The sequence below is a fragment of the Falco naumanni genome, chromosome 3, assembly GCF_017639655.2.
Source record: "Falco naumanni isolate bFalNau1 chromosome 3, bFalNau1.pat, whole genome shotgun sequence".
NCBI classification, from domain to species: domain Eukaryota; kingdom Metazoa; phylum Chordata; class Aves; order Falconiformes; family Falconidae; genus Falco; species Falco naumanni.
This window is the reverse complement of record NC_054056.1, coordinates 31025746-31047320: the sequence shown is the minus strand read 5'-3', so window position 1 is coordinate 31047320 and position 21575 is coordinate 31025746. Positions and strand designations below refer to the sequence as shown.

General features: G+C 39.4%; 1 protein-coding gene across 1 annotated transcript; it reads right to left on the bottom strand.

Annotated features, from left to right (window-relative positions):
* Positions 1–313: 313 nt before the first annotated feature.
* On the bottom strand, positions 314–20659 carry VPS4B (vacuolar protein sorting 4 homolog B). Its single transcript, XM_040586781.1, has 11 exons — positions 20479–20659; positions 17807–17918; positions 16308–16458; positions 14985–15052; positions 11954–12073; positions 11562–11718; positions 9932–10080; positions 9678–9759; positions 7429–7648; positions 4405–4542; positions 314–2559 (listed from the first exon to the last, which is right to left on the bottom strand). The coding sequence occupies exons 1-11, from the start codon at positions 20503–20505 to the stop codon at positions 2458–2460; spliced, it is 1326 nt and encodes a 441-aa protein (XP_040442715.1). The 5' UTR covers positions 20506–20659; the 3' UTR covers positions 314–2457.
* Between the last annotated feature and the right edge of the window lie 916 nt (positions 20660–21575).

Here is a 21575-nt window from a genome sequence, read left to right as displayed (position 1 = left end):
GAAAAAAATGTGTAAGCTAAGTAGCCAAAGATGAGTCATACATCAGACCTTATGAAAATTCTATAACTAATTCATCCAGTGTTTACAGAGGTTTTGATTACGTAAAGCAAACAGAACCCTTCATAAACGCTGTAATTTAGAGTATTTTGAATTAACAATGAAAAGTAAAAAGTGATTTTGCACACACGACACAAATTCGGGGGAGGGGCGGGGGGGAAGTGTGTGTGTATCATCTATTCTGGAATCAATTAATAATATTACAGAGCTTTCCAGTTAAGTTATTCCCATTTTACAAAGACAGCAAACCAAAAAGTTGTCCTCATAGCTGCAATTCTAAGCAGCGATGTTTATTTGGAATAATTTCTAAAAACAACTTCAAACATCAAACATTAATGCTCCTGTTACAGATGTCATCCCACAACTGAGCAAGCAGCAACATATAAATTTAAAACACACAGTATGCTTTTCTTCTACATTAAAGATAAGAGATTACACATTTAAGCTTATGGAAACCATAGGACAAATCAGCCTACCACAAAAAAAAAAAGTTCCTGAGAATTAAGATTGCAGTAAGGACTCCTTTTAAAAAAGTTCAAGAGACAAGTACTTCAGATAGTAGCTTCTAAACCTCCGGGTGAGACCCCTGCCAGTATGTGGCTGACTTCTGAAGCGTTCACAAGAAGCAACTAAGAAAAAGCAATCCTGATGCAATAAGGATTAAGTTTACTATACATAGTTGCCCACACCTACACTGGAATTCCTGCCCTCATCTCCCCAAAGGTGCACAAAAAGATCCGCAGTCCACCGATTCACATTGACGCGTTCCAATGTAAGACAGAGGTAAAGCTGTATGTAACTGAATGATTTTGGAAAGAATGCTTCATCATGTTAGCAAACTAAAGGTCAGCACCTTGCAGATCAAAGAATTTCTAATTATCTAATTTGTTTATCTGTTAAACATAGAAACCAAAGTCTAAAAAAAAAAAAAATAATAAATCAAGCAGAAAACAGTTAACATTGAAGAAATACTCAAAGAACATAGCTGATGTTGTACTGTAACATTTTACTTCATTTACATACAGCAAGTTTCACCCGTCCTATGATTTAAAAAGTACACAAAATATGTACATAAAGGAAACCAAACCCCATCAAAAGATGATCATATGTGTGTATGTACATATACACACACAAAATGTGCAAATTTCTTTTAATCCAAATTAAACGAAGTGTAAGCAGGATAGAGTTGTACAATGATAATGGAACACGGTATTCTAGGTATCCTAATGATGTTTCGTATCTACAGCCAGTGCAAACTTACAAGGCACAAACTCAACGCTGACACTGTAGTGTTGTAAGTTACATTCAGGCACATCTCAATTTGTAATTCTTCAGAAAAAGATCAATGGAAGTGCTACTTCTGTACTAAACTGCCAGCCTTCTCTCAAAGTTTAATCACCAAATTGATGTAACATAGATGCAATAGTTATCAGTAGGGATCCGAGTTAATTTACAGCTGGAAACTCTGTGGCTAAAACATCCGTTACACTCTCCTCACATGTGAAAGTATGCTATACCCCAAAATACTTCCCATACACTCCAAAGACTACCTATACCTTGCCAGCCTTGACATGTGGAATTTTACAGGATATTACTAGCACTTTTTTCCTAAATTTAGTCAAACTCCTGCAGAAGGTAAATCCAGATTTTAAAAAAAAACAACACAAAACATGAAAACCACCAAGAACAGCCAGCAAAACACCTTCCGAGATACTTGCATTTAACAAACTTTTGCTAAATTGCATAGTGACAGTGTGTACCAGCTAGTAAAGAGTTAAAAACAAAAGCTTGCTGTTTAAGGCAAAATTTTAATACAGCATAGCAGAAAAAGCCAAATACCATTTCCATCAGTATTTAAACAAAGTACTGGCCCATGTAGTCTTATCCTCACAGTGTTTTCTTTCTTACTTTAATAGCAAACCCACACATGTAGTATGCTTGATTAGCAAATTTTGTTGATTTTTCTAAATGACAGCAATTAATATGTAGGCTGATTGATACTGAAAACACTCAACAAATATGTTCTCTTCCACCCCTCAAAAAAGGGTTTTTGAGCCTATTGGGAGTTTGAAACTCACTTGTACCCAAGGTCTAATATAATAACTAAAATTGAACTAATCATTTAAAATTTTCTAGTATTTAATAGACATTACCACATCACTTTGCTGTCTCACCCCAAAATGGTATTTTCATATTATTTTCAATAGAATACATTTAATAGACATCTGAGGAAAACAATACAATACAAAAGCTTAAGGGTCTTTGCAAAGGTATCTTCTATTTCTTCTGCAAAATAAGAAAGAAGTGATTTTATTGGCATTTACTTGAAGTGCCATCAATAAAGACACAAGAATACTTAAGAAAGCAAAAAAGTTCTAAAACTCCGCATATATCTTTGGTTTAGCCTTCCTGACCAAAGTCTTCTGTAAACTTCTTTAACTTCTCCAGGTCCTGTTCATTAACTGTTGGTTTTGTGCTAGCTAGCGACCTGAGCATATCGACCTGTCAGAAAAAGAAAAAAACCCACAAGTGTTTTCAGAAACAAGTGTAGTATCACTGCTAACTATCTTGTTGTCAAGACAAATATACATTAAAAAGCCCATTAGAACAAGATGACCACAGGAGCTCCTATTTACACAAAACTTGGAGCCTAAACACTTCTGCACAGAGGCAGCATTTTAGCCCTGTGAAGACAGTCAACTGTCAGTGAGTTTTCTAGTAACGAAACCGCAACCTCAGGTTTAGGTTTAAGCCACTCATACATTCAAGCTCTATTAATCTCCTTTTACCAAAAAGAACTTTTTTTTTTTTTTGGTCAGTTATTATTTTCAATCCATCTTTAACTACAGCAATTTAAAGTGGAAAATAGATACTCCCACATATTCTTCACAGTCCAGCAAAATAAAATGGTAGTTCATGATTCAACTCTAGCAACATTTTACTGTTCATGATCAGTAATTTCTGTCTCTTCAATTCAGTTTCCTAGGTAAATATTCAGACACCAGAAAAAGGAGTTCAGAAAAATCACAGGTCTGCAAAGTTGAAAGCAGCAGTTAAAATATCCTATGACTAAAAAGGGGCAGGAAAACTAAATCAAGTCCTAGCCAGAAGCAACTGAAAAACGTAGATGCCCAACACCACTTATTACTACAAAATTATGGGTAAACCCAAAGTTAATATGATTTCCTATATTTGAGATCTGTCTCATCAGACTAGAGATACACTGCTTCGAAAGAATGAAAGCCTGATCTTTTTAGGGACACGAACTGATTTGGGGCACTGAAACAACCACCTATGCAACCACAGAGCATCAGAGCTCAGGTACCACTAGGAGCACACAAGGAATTGGTATGTTTAATTCCAGGAGACACTGATTAAAAATCTGCTTAGACCATGCAGGCAGAAGTTTCAGGGCAGGCCTGCACCTGCACACATACTTTTGTGTTTCCTCAGTATGCAAACACGCACAGAAAATTCTTTTCTGAAATACGGGCACTGCTATAATTACAAAGCAGTGCCTACTGTTTTAGAGGTTTTGTGATCCCATGAAATACATAAATTTCTTTCTTTCACTTACAGGACTGTTTGCTGACAAGAAATGACAGCAGCACAGATTTGTTATCAAGTCCTTCCCTCAAACACTGTACTTAAATTCAGAATCTCCTTTTGTTGCACTTGGGGGGGAAAATACAGAATGAGTATCCAGTAATTGATTTTTTTTATTTATGCAGTGAACTAAAATTTCAGTTTGTCTTAAAATGACATATTTTATTCCCTAGACCAAAGCAAGTATTTTAACACACACAAAAAAAAAAACAGCTGAAAGAGCTGTATCACCCATGAAAAAATTTAAACAAAACTACCATTACATGGACAATCTTTTTAGATTGTATTGTTTATGCCTGTATTCATTTCACGGGTATTTACCTACAGCACGTCACTTCCCAATTGACACTGAATATAGTTTTCTAGTCCCCAGTATCAATATTAATGCTACAGAGCGACGGGAAGGAAGCATATCACGGGGCAGGGATCGCAAAGGTTTTAAATGAATAAAAGACAAGTGAAAGAGCAGTGGAAGAGCCACATGCTGTCTATGGATGAAAGGACAGCAGCGGCATGCCAGCAGACAAGAAGAAAAGAAAGAAGTGTTTATCGAGGATAAAGTGCTGGCTTTTTCCACAAGAACGCTGTACTGTAGCACTGTATGTTGGGAATTCAAATGTTATCTGGTATGTCTAGTGTTTCTGAAAACAAACCATTCATCCAATTCCCTAGCATAACCATTAGAAAGTCTTTACCTTACCTCTGCAAAGTATGAAAAAAATGCTACAGAAGAATACATACCATGGAAACTTGAGGCTCCAGTAATTTGTCACCTGGAACCTCCATCCATGTCATTTCTATGGCTTCAGGATCACCTGGAGAGCAAGGGGTGAACAAATCTACCATTGTATTTGGATTAGACAGTGATGGTCCTTTCACCTGAAAATAAGAAAATATTGAGTATATAGGAGTTACAATATTAAAGGCAAAAACCCAGAAGCTGAACAGCATCTTTAGAGCAAAAACTTGATTTTATGCAATGCCCCACCCATCGGGAAGACAAGTCCTGTGAAAGAGAAATTGTATAAGTGTACTGGCATCATTCACTTCGAAAACATGCAACTGTAGCCAGATACTTAAATTTACATCAGGTCAAATCCCAGGAAATGCTTCCTCCTAAGGCTGAGGATTTCTGTGGAAAACTAACATGGCCAGGAAATCTAGTTTGAGAAGAACACCCTTCCTAGTTCCTTTCTAAAAACTTCTCAATAGTTATCCTTGAGTGCCCCTCAAGTTAGGAAGCCAGAAATAGCTTTTCAGCCTTTGACATAACCGCTCTACAAAGCTCTGAACACCTTTTCTGACGCCACCTCAGCAGCACTGGACAGAAAACAGGGAGGGCCATCTAGTGGGAGAACAAGAAGTCATCCTTTTTTTTCCCAGACACAGGGACAGAGCCAGAAAAGCTGCATCAGCGTCTGTTACCTTTCTGCAGCACATTATCTGGGACCTAGTTTCATTTTCCTTTATCGTTACCTGAAGCATCACATATTCACAGGAACTCAAAACACGCACAAAGATTGAAGGACAGCATGCGAACAGGCTGTTTTTAACAGGAGAGAACTGGATTTGCTATTCTAAACTGCATTTAAAGTGTGATGCTGGAGAGCACAGATTGTAACATTAAAAGTGCACTGACAAGCCTGTATTATCACATAGAGCAAGGAATCCTTTGCAATGAATTCTTAATCATTGAGAGAAGCACTGCTTAACTGGGGCAAGTCAGCTTTACTAATTATTTGCATCATAACAGCCTTATTGATTATACACATTTTATAGTAAAAGATATAATAAAAACATATTTTGCTTATAAAAATAGGAAATCACATCCAATTAAAGTACTACTAACCAAGTGGAATCAACCTGGCTTCTGTCAAGAGCCCTTTTGAGGGCAGTACTTAAGTACTGCAGTTGTGGGGTTTATTCCTTCCTTTTTGGGGGGTAAAAGAAGGTAAGAATTCCTTTTGTGTTGCTGTGACAACTGAGGTTATTTTATTGCTTCATGGTAGTCTGAGACATGCCTCAGATTTCCAAATTTGAACAAAATGCTAAAAGGTAACAGCCCTTTAGCCAGAAACGTCATTGCCACTTAGAAGTCAACAATGGATAAATACTTCAGGCATCACTGCTTAAGGGAAGGAAGCATCTAGAAAATGCTTGATACTCCAAAACAGCTGTTTATTTTTAAACAAACACAGTTTACATCAGAGTTACTGCTGAGATGTCCTCAAAAGAAACTCACCACATCACTGTTTCAAAATACTTGTTTTGTTTTTAAACTGGGAAAAGCTCCTCAAAAACCCTTTAAAATGTTTTGGGGTTCCCCCCCCGCCCCTCACCAAAATGACAGGCTGCAGGTTTATTTTAGTAACTACAAATTTGACCCAAGTTTTCCTCAAAGACTCAGGAAACTTATGTAGTCCTTTCTTACATGTTCCTTTTTCTTCTTATCTTAAGCCAAATTTGTTCCTTGAAGAAACTACATGGGAAAAAAAAAAAAAAAAAAGAGTCTATATTCAAGAGTTCAAACTGTAGCTGTTCAGTTTAGGGCCCTGAACCCTTTTAAGTTAGGCTGAGTTACTGGTGAAAAACCTGTAACAGAGATGAAGAAGAACTGCTGCCAACACAAGTTACATGGTACATATCTCTTGACAGGAAAAATTTTTGATACTAAGCTAATTTATTCAACCCCACACCTGCTTTTTTAAGGAGCAACAAATGAAAGCTTCCCTCTACAGCAGCAAAAACTTCTGCAGAATACCTCAACACACCTTCACTCAAGATACATGAATTTCTGTAAAACCAAAGTGTGCAGTAAAAACGTAAACAAAAAATACTTTTAGTCTGGGTCTACTCTAAAAAAAATACTACACAGGAAAAATAATTAAGTGAAACATGTTGTATGTATTTGGAACTTTTTACATAGCCACTGATAACATTATTACACTTTTTTTTTTTTTCCGTTGAAGAGCTTAACAATTTATAGAGAACAGTTAATTTGATTGAACGGGACACACATGCAAATTCTCAGGGTTGGGGTGGGGAGCATTCCCAGATTTAATGAATTCAGATTGATGCTAAAGAAATCTAGATGGTTCTTTTGAAGAAGTGTTTCTTAAGTTAATAGTATGTAGAGGTAACTGCCAGGTAAGCCAAACAATGTATTTTCAATTGTCTCTAAGACACACCTCAATAAGTGTAATCTAGTTTTTATGTTCCCATCCTATGAAACAAAGGCCACAGGCCTTGCTCAGCTGTCTTGCATCTTTACTACTCTTGCAAGTAACATTGATTCACTGTTTTTACCAGAACTTTGTAAGAATCTTGATTTTTCAGTTAAGAAAAATATCCCAAGTAAGCAGAATGCGCATTAATTATAATCCATCTGTTTCCATGTGGATGATGGATACATTTAATTAAGCATGCTAGTAAAACAAAGAAAGAATCACGTAACTTGGTCCAGAAAAAGAGCACTTCTAACATTCCCACTTAAGTCATACTCCAAACTGAATGCTTTTGACACTACCTAGAGATGTGAAGAGTCAGGAGAGCTTGGATTACACAACGTGAATACCCAGAACTAGCTCCACCAGACTCATGGCAGGATGGGAAGCCAGGAGAAATACCCAAGTTCTCCCCTTGACGATAAAAAGAACACTTTATAAGTATTACCCAAAACCAAATTCAGTTTACTTGCAAGGAATTTTCAAATTAAGATAGTTCTCAGAGATGAAGTAACTAAAAACATTTTTGATTCCTACTTACTTTTTTAAAATGAGTAGCTGATTGCACTTTTCTAACAGGTTGCATTAGTGCATCACGTACAATGATGCTTATATCTGCACCAGAATAGCCATCAGTTCTCTTTCCAAGCTCTCTATAATCTGATTCTGTTAGGAGATTTGGAGTTGACCCAAGGTGAAGTTTGAACATTGCTGCCCTGGCATGGTCTTCAGGTAAAGGAATATAAATACGCTTCTCAAACCTGGTTTAAAAGAGAAAAACCAAAATGTTCCACAGATGCTAGCTCATGCAGGTGTACAGTGGAAAGAAGCTTATGCAAATAAGTATATAGTTTGTTCCTAACAGTATTAGAAAGAAGCAGTTTCAGTATTATAAATCTTTAAAAAAATCAAAGGCAAACAACTTGTTCTCATAAATAATACTGTAGCTAGCATAAGCTAAAATCCAGAATATAACTACTTCCTTTTCATGTCAAAGATCTTCTCTTCAGACTGAGGTTTTTTCGGATTCTCTTCAGCTGTTTGTGTTTTCAAAGGAAAAACTGAGGGAGAAGTCTTTAAATGTTGAAATGTATTTGAACAGTTTTCACACTCAAAGAAAGAACTGCCTGATAACAAGCTGACACAATGACTTCCTACAGTCTCCAACTAAATTAAAGAAAACCTCATCGTTGGAAGCATATTTGAAGTCATATTCTCAATATAGTTGTCAGTAGAAAACGTTGATAACTGCAGTTCTTTCTTTGAAACAGCATCTGATCTCACAGTAGGGATTACATCCCAACAAAATAAGAATGACTGTAAATTTTGTAGAACACAGTTAACTTTATATACATGACAAAGTGGGTCAAATCCATTAAAACCTAATTTGATCGCTGCCATTGTTTACAAGTTCCTTTAAGTCCTATAGACAAGAGTTAGAGAGCTACTCTTTCACACTGCAGAGAATCAGAGAACGGTTTGGGTTTGGAGGGACCTCTAAAGGTCACCTAGTCCAACACCCCTGCCATGGGCAGAAATATCATCCACTAGAACAGATTGCTCAAAGCCCCATCCAACCTGGCCCTGAAAACTTCCAATGATGGGACATCCACAACTTCTCGGCAACCTGTTCCAGTGTATCACCACCCTAATCATAGAAAAAAAACAAACAAACAAGGGTCTCTCTCAAGTCTAACCTAAACCTACCCTCCTTCAGTTTAATGCCGCTGCCTTTTGTCTTATCACTACAGGCCTTGGTGAAAATAAAACCCACCCAAACATTTCTTCTTATAAGCCCTCTTTATACATTGAAAGGCTGCTATAAAGTCTCCCCAGAGCCTTCTCTTCTCCAGGCTGAACAACTCCAATTCTCTCAGCCTATCTTTACAGGAGAGGTGTTCCAGCCCTCTTGATGATTTTCATCATCATGGCCCCCACCTGGACCCACTCTATCAGGTCCTTGTCTGTCTTGTACTGTGGGCCTCAGAGCTGAAATTTCAAGAATTACTTGAAATTTTAAGCAACATGTTCATCTCCAAATTGGTCTTACACAAAACTATAGTCATACAGGTTGGAAGCAACCTTTGGAGGTCACCTGCTCCAACCCCCAATCAAAGTATGGCCAGCTTGAATTAAGTATATAAATAAACAGACACTCACAAAAAAGTAATGTTTCTTTAGCCTACAAAAATGACCATTATTCAAGCTGCATCCTTATCACAACAGTCATATTTGTCCTCTGCTGCTCTGCAGCTCAAAGAACGATCCAGCTAATCAGATACATATATGGCAGCCCTTTGTCTACAAAACAGCAGTTAAAACACGCACTGTAAGATCACAAATTATGCCTGACCAGTAGAAAAACATGGTGTTTCTGTGTAACATAAGGGCTACATTTCCATGAAAGAACTCAAGCTACTCAACAGTTTGTTAACAGCTGAAAAGCAAAGCTCTACCCCTTCCTGCCCTTCTGAAGGGTGTATTTTGTAACTCGTTCCCCAAGCCCACCAGAAAACCAACTAACAAGGAAACAGAACAGTTTTCTGCTTGCTCAAGCTCTATCATCTAATCAAGAAATCAAATAAACTACAGGGCGAATATAAAAGTGAACAACCTACCTCTTTAAAGGGGCAAAGGGCTATTAGTTTGGCTCAGTCCACCTCATGAAATTAAGCTGTAGAACATTAGCCATATCTGGAAACACGAGCTGGAGTACTACCTCAAGTAGTCTCAGACCGAACCCTTACAACAGTTGTGAATTTTATACCATGAAAACAAATGCCATCATACCTTCTCCTGATAGCAGAATCTAAAACCCAGGGTATGTTTGTTGCTCCTAAGACCAAGATTCCTTCATTGTCAACACCAACCCCTGTATCAGGCAGAAATCATTTCACTGTTTAGATGATCACAGAGACAGTTTTAAAATACCATCAAAATTCAACAGGATGGAACTGCAGATCTTTTTACTGTTCTCATGCAAGCTATGCTTAAAATACATTTCTTAATTGCTCTGACTAATTCTGAAAACCAAGCAAACTTACCTTGCATCTGGACTAGAAATTCTGTTTTTATCCGTCTAGCAGCCTCACTTTCATTTTCACTTCTTGACCCACAGAGAGAATCTATCTCATCAATGAAGATAATAGAAGGTTTGTTTTCTCTGGCAAGCTGGAACAAGTTTTTCACTAATCTTAAAAAAGGAAACAGTTTCAGTTATCTTAATGATTACACTGGTAAAAACACATAACTTATTATGATACAGTCACTTCCTTTAGAGAAAGCTAAAGGGAGAAAAGTGTTAACATAATGCTACTCAAGATACAACATTCTTCCACCTCCAAGCCTTGGCAGTATACTCTGTATTTTTTTTTATATATATATATCTCTATATATCTATATATATCAGTATAATGGGAAGTGAAACATTTTAGAGTACTCCAGGCATGGTTTTGCAAGAAAACACCATTTTTTCAGTTTACATTTCTACAAGACATCCTGGACTACACAAAAGCACCACTCTGGATGGATCAAAAGAACACTGCTTTCTCTCATTTAACGTTTGTATCCTAACTAGATTAACTCTAGAGATTTTCTAAGAAATAACATGTACATTTACTTTATACAACTTTAGTAAATACTTTTTATGTGACAAGAAAAGTTGGTTTGCAAAGAAAAATCCCCAAAAACCTTGCCATGTCTTATTAACACATTTTACTAAGTTAAAATGCAAAATAAATAGGAATATGCTGGGAAATTCTTCACACTACCAGCACTAAATCTCAGACTATAGTCTCAAAGTCAAACAGAGAAAATGCCAAGCTCCAGTTTTGTATTGCTTTTGCAAGAGAAGGAAAGCAGCTTCAGGTTTTCAGCTTTTGGGAAAGAAAAAAAATTCAAACACTATCTAAAGGCCTTTCTTCCTCATGCTATCAACAAATAGTGTAACTTAGTTGTCCCACACTTCAAACTATTTCATGGTTTTGACAAGTATTCTTATCATACCAAAGTCCTTTCTGCACAACAAACCCAGAGCTGCTTCTTAATTCAGATAATCTTCATTGGAAGCCTAGACAGTCAAATTCCTGCACTTCTAGACTGCAGCCAACACGCCACTTCAGGCTTCCTGGTCGTCTTCACATACCACATAGTAACAAAGAGTTAGCATGGGGAACCATGGTATTTTCTTTCACAGCTGCTCCCCTCCAACCTACTTTTGCAAGTCTCTTATGTCTTCCAGATTTTGGTTGAAATTGGGGATAAAAAAAATCTCCTCTGTATGGACAAAGAAATGCCACATGTTAACAGCACAGCTTCTGGGACAGATGATGGGGAGATACCAAGAGGCAGAGTATCTCAACACTTCAGACTGATGTAGTGTGCAATCACAGTTGAGTTCAGAAGGTGAATGAGCTCCACAGTGCTCCTGAAACCTTTTGAGCTAGTTTTAAAAAACTATCTTGAGGACTGAAGACAGGTCCAGCTGCAGCAGCACAAAATGCAGCACATTATATCTTCATATGGCACTGCAGCACCAAGCATAGAAACACCTGAAATCTGTTTTAAAACAGTAAAGTGACCCTTCCCTCAAATTCCATTTCTTTACAGCAGCTCTACCTCTATACAATTTCTTCTTGTCAATGTTTTGCTGGACCTCTGACAACTCCAACTTACTTTTCACTTTCACCTAACCACTTTGAGACAAGGTCAGAGGAAGATACTGAGAAGAAGGTAGAGTTGTTTGCTTCTGTTGCCACAGCTTTTGCTAAATAAGACTTTCCTGTTCCTGGTGGTCCAAACAGGAGAATCCCTCTCCAAGGTGTTCTCTTTCCTGCAAGAGAGAAATTAGAAGTCTTCAAAATACTGTAGAAAGACTGAACCTATTTTGTGATGAAGCCCCTCAAATTTACTCAGAGGTTTTTCCACATCTACCCATGAAACTTCTGTCAGATGGATCACAATCTCTGTTAAGAGCTCAGCTTGAGTCTCTGATACACTGGCATAACACTCTTAGACCCCAGTGCTGGCCTGACTGGCCAATAGCAAATAAATGGTGTAATTCTGACCTGTAAACAGGTGTGGAAATTTAATGGGCAAGATCACTGCTTCTTTAAGTGCTTCTTTGGCACCTTCAAGGCCAGCAACATCACTCCATTTGACATTTGGTCGCTCCATAACAATTGCTCCTGTAAGAAAAGATTCAATACATATCTTCTCACAAATTCAATAAATTCCACCGAGGAAAAAAATCATTAAGAAATCTATAACCATGTCCATACTGAATAAAACCAAGGCATTTCTCAGCAGATAAACACTGAATACTGTTAGTAAACCAGATGCTATTTCTACAGAAATCCATCACATTGTTTTACCACAGTAAACCATGATAACCAGAATACTCGAGAGTTAGCAGAAGTCTTATAATAGACAAAGCTAGTCTGTAACTGACCAGTAAATACATGTTTAGTTGTCCGAGGAGTACCTTCTCTAATAGGTACCCACAGCCACAGTCTCCTCACTAAACCATTGTACTTCCCAAAAAATCTGAAATTTCATTTTAAACAAGTGACGCAATGTAGCTGCACTAGCCCAGGATTTCTAAGATTCTCCTGCAGATGAAGTAACTTGTTTGGTATCTCCAGATGTGCAGCAAACAATTGGATCATCTCATGGTAAACAGATTTGAGAGCTAAGGCTGAAAGCATCAGAAAGGTTATATGGAGCCTGTTTAGTTCCAGAAATATTTTCTTAGTTTTGCCATGTTCTCTCAAAGTCTATCGCCAAGTCTTGTCTTGCTCAAACAAGTTCAGCCTGACTTTAGTCAACTGAGCTGTAATTTAGCCTTCTCTTCAGACTTCAGATTGTTTAGTCTGACATGCTATAAATGATTTTGTCTTGACTACTTTTAGATGGGACAACTTGGAACTAGTAATTGAATATTAGATCTTGTAATCCTAGGCAAGGCAAATCCAAAAGGCAAGAGAAGTTTTCTCAGATAAACAAATGCCAACAAAACCAATGCTTATCTCAGTACTCTGGAAGTTTCAGTTGCCCTATTTCTCTACAAGGAGTTTTCTATAATTTCACAACTGGCTTTCACCAGCTATTCTCTTAACATTTTCACCTTATGCCTTCAGAGCTCTGTGAAGTAATTTAAGACTTTTCTTCTACAGGATTGAAAATTTACTGTTACTCACTGGCTAATGAATAAAGCCAATAACACTTGCTTACTCTATGCATCTCTTTAGATACTTTCTCTTTTGCTGCATTCCTTTTATATCAGATCGAAATGAACAATTTCTGTTAACAATTGCAATTGTTGAAAAATTTGAATTTACCAGAAGCAGCATCATACTGTTAAAGATGTTAAAAATATTATAGAGAAAGTTGACTGCAAACTGTCTTAGCTTGCAATCTACACACTGGAATTAATTCAACCACACACTTCCAATGCATTACATACTTTTACTAGGTTAGTTACACCTCAGTTTCTTAAAGTAAAGAGAACTATGGGCTCCATCACTAAAATAATTAGCAGAACAGGTACCAGTTCAGATAGGAACAAGAGATCATTTTGAAGTTGAAATATCAGTTATCTGCACCAGACATACCATGGTAACTGAAACTGCTGCACTGTAAGAGATTACCTGTACCAGGACAGAAATGGCACTGGAGTTGTAAGCTTCCTAATTTTGTAGGTCTAAATTAATAGCTGGAAGATTAATAGACTGCAAAAAGCCTTCACAATTCTGAGCAAGAGTACATGACAATCAACCCACAACTACTGCTCAGTCTGAATGTCACTGGTCACTTCTTCCACAATAGGTCAAGTTGCTATTATAATTAAAATCTTCATAAATACCCACAGATCTGGGAAAGTTTCATAAGACAAAGTCAGAAAAATTAAATACAGGAAATTTCAGTGGCTATTGTGGAAGCAAAATGAAAATCAGCAATCTGAAGTCTGTCCAGGACTCATATTACCTAAGTAACAGTCTCCGGTATTAAATTCAAAGATACCAAGGATCTCACACCTTAGACCTCCAAGCAGTCAAATGTATAAGAACACTGTCATTTTATACGAAGTATCAAAGTAGTGATTAGTGATGGGCGCAAGAAACTGTTTCTTGAAGTAATAACTGAAGGTCAGATTCACGTGGGAAGAAACAAAGTCTTTACAGCAGGCGACAGGATAAGAGCCCAATGCTTATACTTTTTCAAGCATTTTAAAATACAGGAAACTATCCCATATAACTGTGCATAGGACTAAATAAATGTGCAGAGAAGTAGAAAAAGCATGACAGTTTACAAATACAATACAATAGCTCCTGAAGTGACACAGGCAGAGACCTGGGAAATGCATTCGATCTTTGTTACACTGAAAAATAGGGGAACAACAGTGAAGTTTCTTCAGATCCGTAAGCACCTTCTGGCAGGGAAGCTCTGAACAGTTTTTCACCACTAAAGGGTAATAAATATCAAAAAAAGCCTCTTTTTTACCATCTACAAAAAATACTGGTAGCTGCTATACGTTGCATCACTGACTGTATTCAGCATGAGTTCATAAACCCAAGCTATTATGTTACTCAACTGGGAGAGCATCATCACTGCATATAAGGAAATGCTGCCTTGTTGCAATAAATGGGCAAGAATCCACATTCCCAACCCCTAAACCTGAGCACAGGCTTTTCTGTGAAAATGGTCCTGCTTACACTAAGTGTTTGTATGATGTCTGTTACCTTAACCCTAGGCAATACTCCAGTGCACTTAAGAGTAAAAAATACTAATTCAATTTAGCCAATAGCTACCTGGGATTTTGCAACTTCTCCTGCTGCAAAATGTTACCCTGACAAATAGTACAATTCTAACATGAAGCACAGGGTGCAGGAGATACATTTCAACACAGTCACTGTATAACTGCATGGCACACAAACTCATACTCACATAAAAAAATTATGCTTTTGTATGTGAAGAATACATACTAGTCAAACCACCTACAGACATTAAGCTAATCCATAACATTTAGATGGCAAAAAATATAGGAATTTGCTTGAATGAAGCCACATTTACTTAAAGAAAAGGATGCTTCAAAATTACCTTGAAGTTGATTCTGTAGCTTCTTTTTTTCAGGATCCTCTGATTCCCCTTCCCCATCACTATCATTCCTGATTTGGAAACAAGAAAAAAAAAAAAGTTGAAATACAGAGAGATTGCTGTCTTAGGATAAAAACCAGAACACAAAAAGCAGAAAACCCACCAGCCTGAGGAATGAAAGAAACCCTGAGATGCTTTCAGATCTCTACAATTTTACATCATTGTACTCCTCCCTTTCTACACCCTGTTCTAATTCACCCTCCTCACCATTTCAACTTCCTTTTATGGGTCTGAGCCCTCTTAGAACACTTCTGCATGCTCTGAGCCAGCCTTTAAGACACAAAAGCCCTTGTATTGAGGAACATGGAGGCACTAAAATGGTTTATTTGTAGACACTGGCACTTGTCCCCTATCTAGGACTGCAACAGGGCTTGGTCGATTCCATCTAGTACTATGAAACTACACCTTCATCTTTTCAGAGAAAGGAAACTGGAAACGGAAGAAGGAAAATAGAGACTAGATAGTCAACAGTTGAAGTAGAGGTCATGAAAATACATGTAGCCTCTACGATATTACCAGTTCCTTCTGTCACAAACCAGCAGAACACAGTACTGCTCAAAAAATAAAACTGATGAGACAAGCAGACAATGAAGGAGACCGAAAAATCAGGTGAAGTTTCAAGAGACAACTGAGCAAATCAAGCTGTTCAGGACTGCTAAAACCTGCAATCCCACCAGAAGGTATCATCCTGAACCCTTCCTCTCTCCTATCCCCATGAAGGTAGTATCAAACGGAAAAGCGGCTCTTCTTGTTCAGCTCTCTCATATGCAAAATGAAAACCAAATCTAATAAAAGGAAAGCAGCAAATAAACTAGGCAGCAGCACAGCATTATAGCAATTCAGTTCATCTACAGAACTTCACCTTACGTACAGCTTTGCAACTATTACCAAGTGTGAGACAGATCAGTCTCAGGCCCCAGTAATCACTGGTCTGAATATATTTTCTAGTTACTAAGTATTAAGTGTAGAAAAATTTTAAGGGTCATCAGGCTCACTGCCATTAAATCTGATAACCACGCGTTAGTCTGAAACAGCTTTCATTCTTCAATGACTTTCCTATACAAATGTTTGCAGATTTTAGTAAACAAGAAAATAAATGCCCATGATGCTAATTCATGTTACTTTTCTTTAAGCAGCCCACTATTTCAGCATTAGTAATCATCTGAAGCATTCCAAAAACACTAGTTAAAATGATCTTTGAAGAGTAGAATTTTAGAATAAGCTGAGTTCAGGAAGTATTTTGCTTTACCTTCTCCAAAAACATACCCTTTTCCATCAGTAGGACCAGACTCTTTAACTGGTTTTGGTGCAGATTTTTCTTTCTTTTTCAGATATTCTTTCAGCTTTTCTGCTCTGTCCAAGTATTCTGCACATTTCATTCTAATGCTCTGTTTTGCTTTATCACCCTGTGCTTCATCTAAGAGTTTGAAGAGAAACAATGCTTTGTTAACAGCAAAACACATGTGCATCAATCAGAAAAAAGACTAAATCTCTGTCATCTTTACATCTTATCAGTATAGGCTCACAACATAACCAAACAGCTCAACTACTTATTTTTCTACTATACTGTGGAAAGTAGTGACAGGAAGGATGTCATCACCCACCAGAAATCAAATATACACCTGAACACTGTTTTGGCTTAAAATGTGACTGTAAAGGATTAAGGGACAATGGCACTGGAAGCTTTTTTGTCAGACTTTCAAGCCACTATACATTGTCTTCACTCCTTTTCTAAAATAGTTCATCAAGAAGCTGGTTGTGCTAAGCAATATTTATTTAGAAGCATACTTTATGTTTCCATAGCCTGCCAATTTTAGAAGATGTTCACATCAAAGTAAAAAAAAAATAAATCACACAGAACACCTGAGTTATGTGTGGTTCAACAGCCACACTGTTCTCTAAGTCACTACTACAGTATTTCAAATCAGCAATCAAAGTTTAGCATGTTAGGTTTATATGTTAAGTTTCCAAAAGTAAATCAGTATTGTTAAAAGCACAGGAAGGAATATTCTAATAAAGTCCATAAAATATAAAAGGATAAGAAGTGATAAACACAAATTATCCTAATTGATTACAAAGAAAACAGTGGTTTTTTTCAAAGCATGGAGATCTGTTAAGTGGATTTACGTCAGGCAAGCAACCCTAGCCCACTCAGATTAGGGCTGTACCTACAGTAACAATGCCCACTCCTTGCACACAAACACTGGACATGACACAAAAGGTACAGAGAAGTGTGAACAGGCAAAAAATAACGAGAATACGGAAACTGAAGAAAAATTACAAAATTTTGGCCAAGATGAACAGCAAGAGCATGATTAAGGAGCAAAAAATGCCAGCAGAGAGACTGGAGAAAGGCAAGTGGCATGACTTCAGGAGCAAAAAAAATACAGCAAAGTGTTATTTGTGTAACACACGGTTTTCAACAGAAATACAGGAATCCCTGTACTTATTATCACATTTCCTCATGCAGTGGCCAGCCTGAAACATTGCTACCAAAATCCAGAAGAGAGCAAACCCCTGTTCCCAGTCTTAAAAAGCCCTAAAACAAAACACAAATATAAAATAATCTGATTTCTTATAAGAATGGAGCAGTCACACAACACAGTAAAGGCAAAAGCTGCAAAATATATGACCTCAGTCAAACTACAATTAGCAAGTATCAACTGATGATGAAAGTAAATTTAAATACTGATGTCAACGTAAGAGATTACTCTCTGCAATTTGACAACTAAACTCTACTTAATCATCCAATACATTACACTTACATTTAACAACATGGAGAAAATACTGCACAGCGTGTTGGTACAAGCGGAAGGCTTCCTCATAGTTTCCTGCTTTATCTTCTTGTGCTGCCTTGCTAGCAAGGTCTATTGCTTTCTGTAACACAATCAAATCATCAAATGTTGTGTGAGTGCATTTTGCATGATCACAGAGACATTTTGAGCTGTTGCTCTGACTTTTTTGATGGTCAGTTTTTCTGCTCTTCAACATTTACCTCAAAAAGTTGAAGTCGATTAACTGCAAGTCTTAGGTGGTGCTTTGCGCATGAAAGAATACATTTATGAACTTTTTATAATATATAACACTTTTTATGAACACTGATTAACAAACTGCTAAAATTTGCTAACACAAGTTCGAACTACTACTGGTTTGTCTATGCAATTTTCCTTACTAATCTCTCACATTTACTATGGAAAGATTTGGAAGGGGTTTTTTTAATCACAGACCTAGACACTTTGAACTATGACTGATAACATCACTAAGTCCCGTCAATAGCAGAGTCAATACAGGAAGTACATGATTACAATGCACTTAAACTAGCACTTCCAGCTACGCTGGGAGACATCTTCAAAGACTATTTGTTAGACTTCTCTCAAAGGATTTCAGTTCTTGATAGCCAAATGAGAAATTCTAATTACCATTCCCCAGTGGGAGGGGAGAAAAAAAAACACCAGACAGAGGATGCACCCAAATCTCAAGCACTAAGAGAAGTTTTAGATGGATTTTTAATTTATTTGTTCAGCTAGTTTTCAATAAAACTGACTGTGATCCAACCCTTACTGTATAAGACAGCCTGTGGATTTGTTGATATCACCATTATTCTTTTGGTCTTAAGTGCTTATTATCTTTCATTACACTTTGCTCCTTGGATTGCCTATACCACTTCAGGACAGCTGAAACTATCAGTTTGAATGACCAGTTCATGTAAGTTCAAAAAAAGGCTGTCAGTTAGCCAGAGTTAACCAATGCTAACTAAATTTTCTATAGCCCTACATGTATTTTTCCACACTCAGTCAATTTCTTTTCCTAAGCATTGTTAGTATGCTCAGGATGACTATGGTAATGCCAGGGAGCAAGGTGGAGAGCTTCAACTGCAGCAAGGAGTTTTCACTAGACATTCCAGTACAGATACTCTTGCCACTAACCAGACGCTCTAATGTGTTTCCAGCAAAACAAAGCTGGTAAACAGCAGCCATGAAAGAAGAAACAGCCAAATCCCTCACTATTGCTTTGTGTTGCTCTGTTGGAAACAAAGATCATCTCAACAGATCTACCCAAAATCAAAGAGTAATTTATTTTAAAACAATGATCCAATAAAGCAGACTCTACAGCTCTGTTGTGGCAAATGCTGGAACACTAAGCATCTGTTTCTCTGGAACAGAATTTAGTTTTCCATTTTTGAAGAAGTCATGAGCTGATAAGCAGTTTACCACATATGAACAAGCAGTCCCTGCCTTGCAGCTCACCTTGTGCTGGCTCCATTAGGCCCCTCTACGCACCATTCAAACCCAGCATAAGAGCAAAAACTAACCCCAAACTGAAGTTACTGTCTTCTTAGAAGTCCTTAAATTATCACAGTGGAGTTCAGTGATGCCTGGATCCAGTACAAAGACAATGATACACGTGACACAATACAAAGAATAAACATCAAAGACCACCTGCTAAAACAGAACTGTGAGAAAACAGGGCATGTTGCAGCCCTGCTCCTCTGAAATAAAGTCTACATTGTGTATTGACTGGTTTTGGTAAACACCCAAAGACTACTACTTGGGTATTAGATTCTCAACTCTAGTACTTCACTGTATCAGCTGGCACCTTAGCCTGTTACTGTGACGAAGAACACTGCTACCAAATGGGAAATAATTTATTAGAAAGTTGTATGAACTAGGACATAGATGACCAGCTCTAACTACTCATATGGCTATGGTTTGATAGTTTGACAAACATTGCCCTTGGAAAGATCTTTAGCTTAAACAGGTTTAATTCTCCTGCTTATTCTAGACCCTGCAATATCTCCCCTAGCTTTGCCAGTATAAGCATTACATGGTCATAATGAGCTTACAGAAATGATCATGGTTGAAAGCAGCTGAAGAGAAATTACTATTTTAAATCCAGGTCATTTCTGAATCTGTTTTGCTAACCAGCTGCAGGAACAACTATACAGCCCCAACTGAGAGTGAACGCAAATAGAAAGAGCAGGCAAATCCTTCCTTCGGTCAGTAGTTTTAGAAGCAACCTAAGCCAAACTACGCGTCTAGACCGCAAGAGGCAACAGGGTTTCCCAGGCTGACACCAGGCCCCGCTGCTCCAGCGCCCCGCAGGGCCGGTACGACCGCCTGCCCGGCAGGTCCCCGTCCCCTCCTCAGGGGCTCAGCGCCCCCGCCAGCAGAGGCCAGTGCTGATGAGGGGCTCAACCCGCGAACTGTTACTGCCGGGCCCCCTCGGCACCCCCTTCCTGCTGCGCCTGCCGACAGGGCAACCCCCGGCCCCGGGGCAGCAGGTGCCTGCGCTGCCTGTCCCCCCACCCCGCCGGGACACGCCGCGGGCGGGCAGGCGGCGAGGACACCCCGGAGCCCGCTCCCTGCTGCCCGCGGCCGCCGACCGCCACCGCCTACCGGGCCCGCGCCGCTCCGGGCAAGGCCGAAGTCGCTCTTACCTGCAGGTTGCCGGTGGCGCCCGCCATAGCGGAGAGGCGAGGAAGGAGGCAGGAGAAGAGCGCAGGCCCGCGGCTGCCGGTGGCGGAGCTCCCCTTCCCCCGCCGCCCACCGAATCAAAACCGCGGCCTCCACCGGGCACTTCCGCACCGCGACGGACCGATCCACTTCCGCTTCCGGGCAGCGCCCCGCGCGCCGAGCCTGAGGTCAGTGCCGTGCGCCGAGCCCCGCCCCGCCCCGCCCCGCCCCGCCCCTCCCGGCGGCAGCGGTGCGCATGCGCATACCAGGGTTCCCGCGGCCCCGCGCCGCGCCGTGCCGGGGCCTGGCGCTGGCGGTGGCGCTGGCGGTGGCGCCGGCGCCGGCTGGAACAAGTGCCGAGCACTTGTATCCACACAACAGTAATAAGCTCGTAACGACCGGGGACGCAGCCGTGAGCCGCCAAGTGTTGCTCGCCCCTGGGTTGGCCGTGAAACGCGAGTAACGCGTGGGATGCCTTTAGGGGATGGCGGAGGAAGTGACTCAGGGCACGCAGCAAGTGACAGACCAGTTTTGGGAAGTTAGCTTGCTGTGTGGACGTATGGACCTCTACTAAATCTGTGATGTACCCTTCCCTGGGCCACTGTAATTCCTCTAGGGCAAAAAAAGGAATATCTGAGGAAAGCCCCCTTCTTCCAATTACCTCCAAGTAACCACAATACAAGTTTGCCTTAATAATTCCAGTGTCACTTTCTGATCCTGTTTGGTAACACAATAGCTCGCTGAACCTTTCTGATGTGGTTGGCAGGCGGCCTGTGCTGGGTGGGGGGCAAATGGCACATCCACAGGTGCCCCTACACCTGGTGGGGCTGTGGCCATCTGTCCCCAAGCCGCCCACCCGCTTGCAGCCTGTCTCGGTCAGGTGTCCTCACGCCACCGCATGCTGGAGGATGTGCTGGTGGATGTTCAGGCACAGTAACAGATGTTCTCCGTGTCTCATTTGCCACTGTGAAAAGACACGATATACCAAAGATTAAGTCATGTGATCAGGCTTCGGGAAATGAGGTGGTAAGGAGATGGTGGAGAAAGTGCAGTTTCTTGAGTTTGTCACAAAAGACGACTG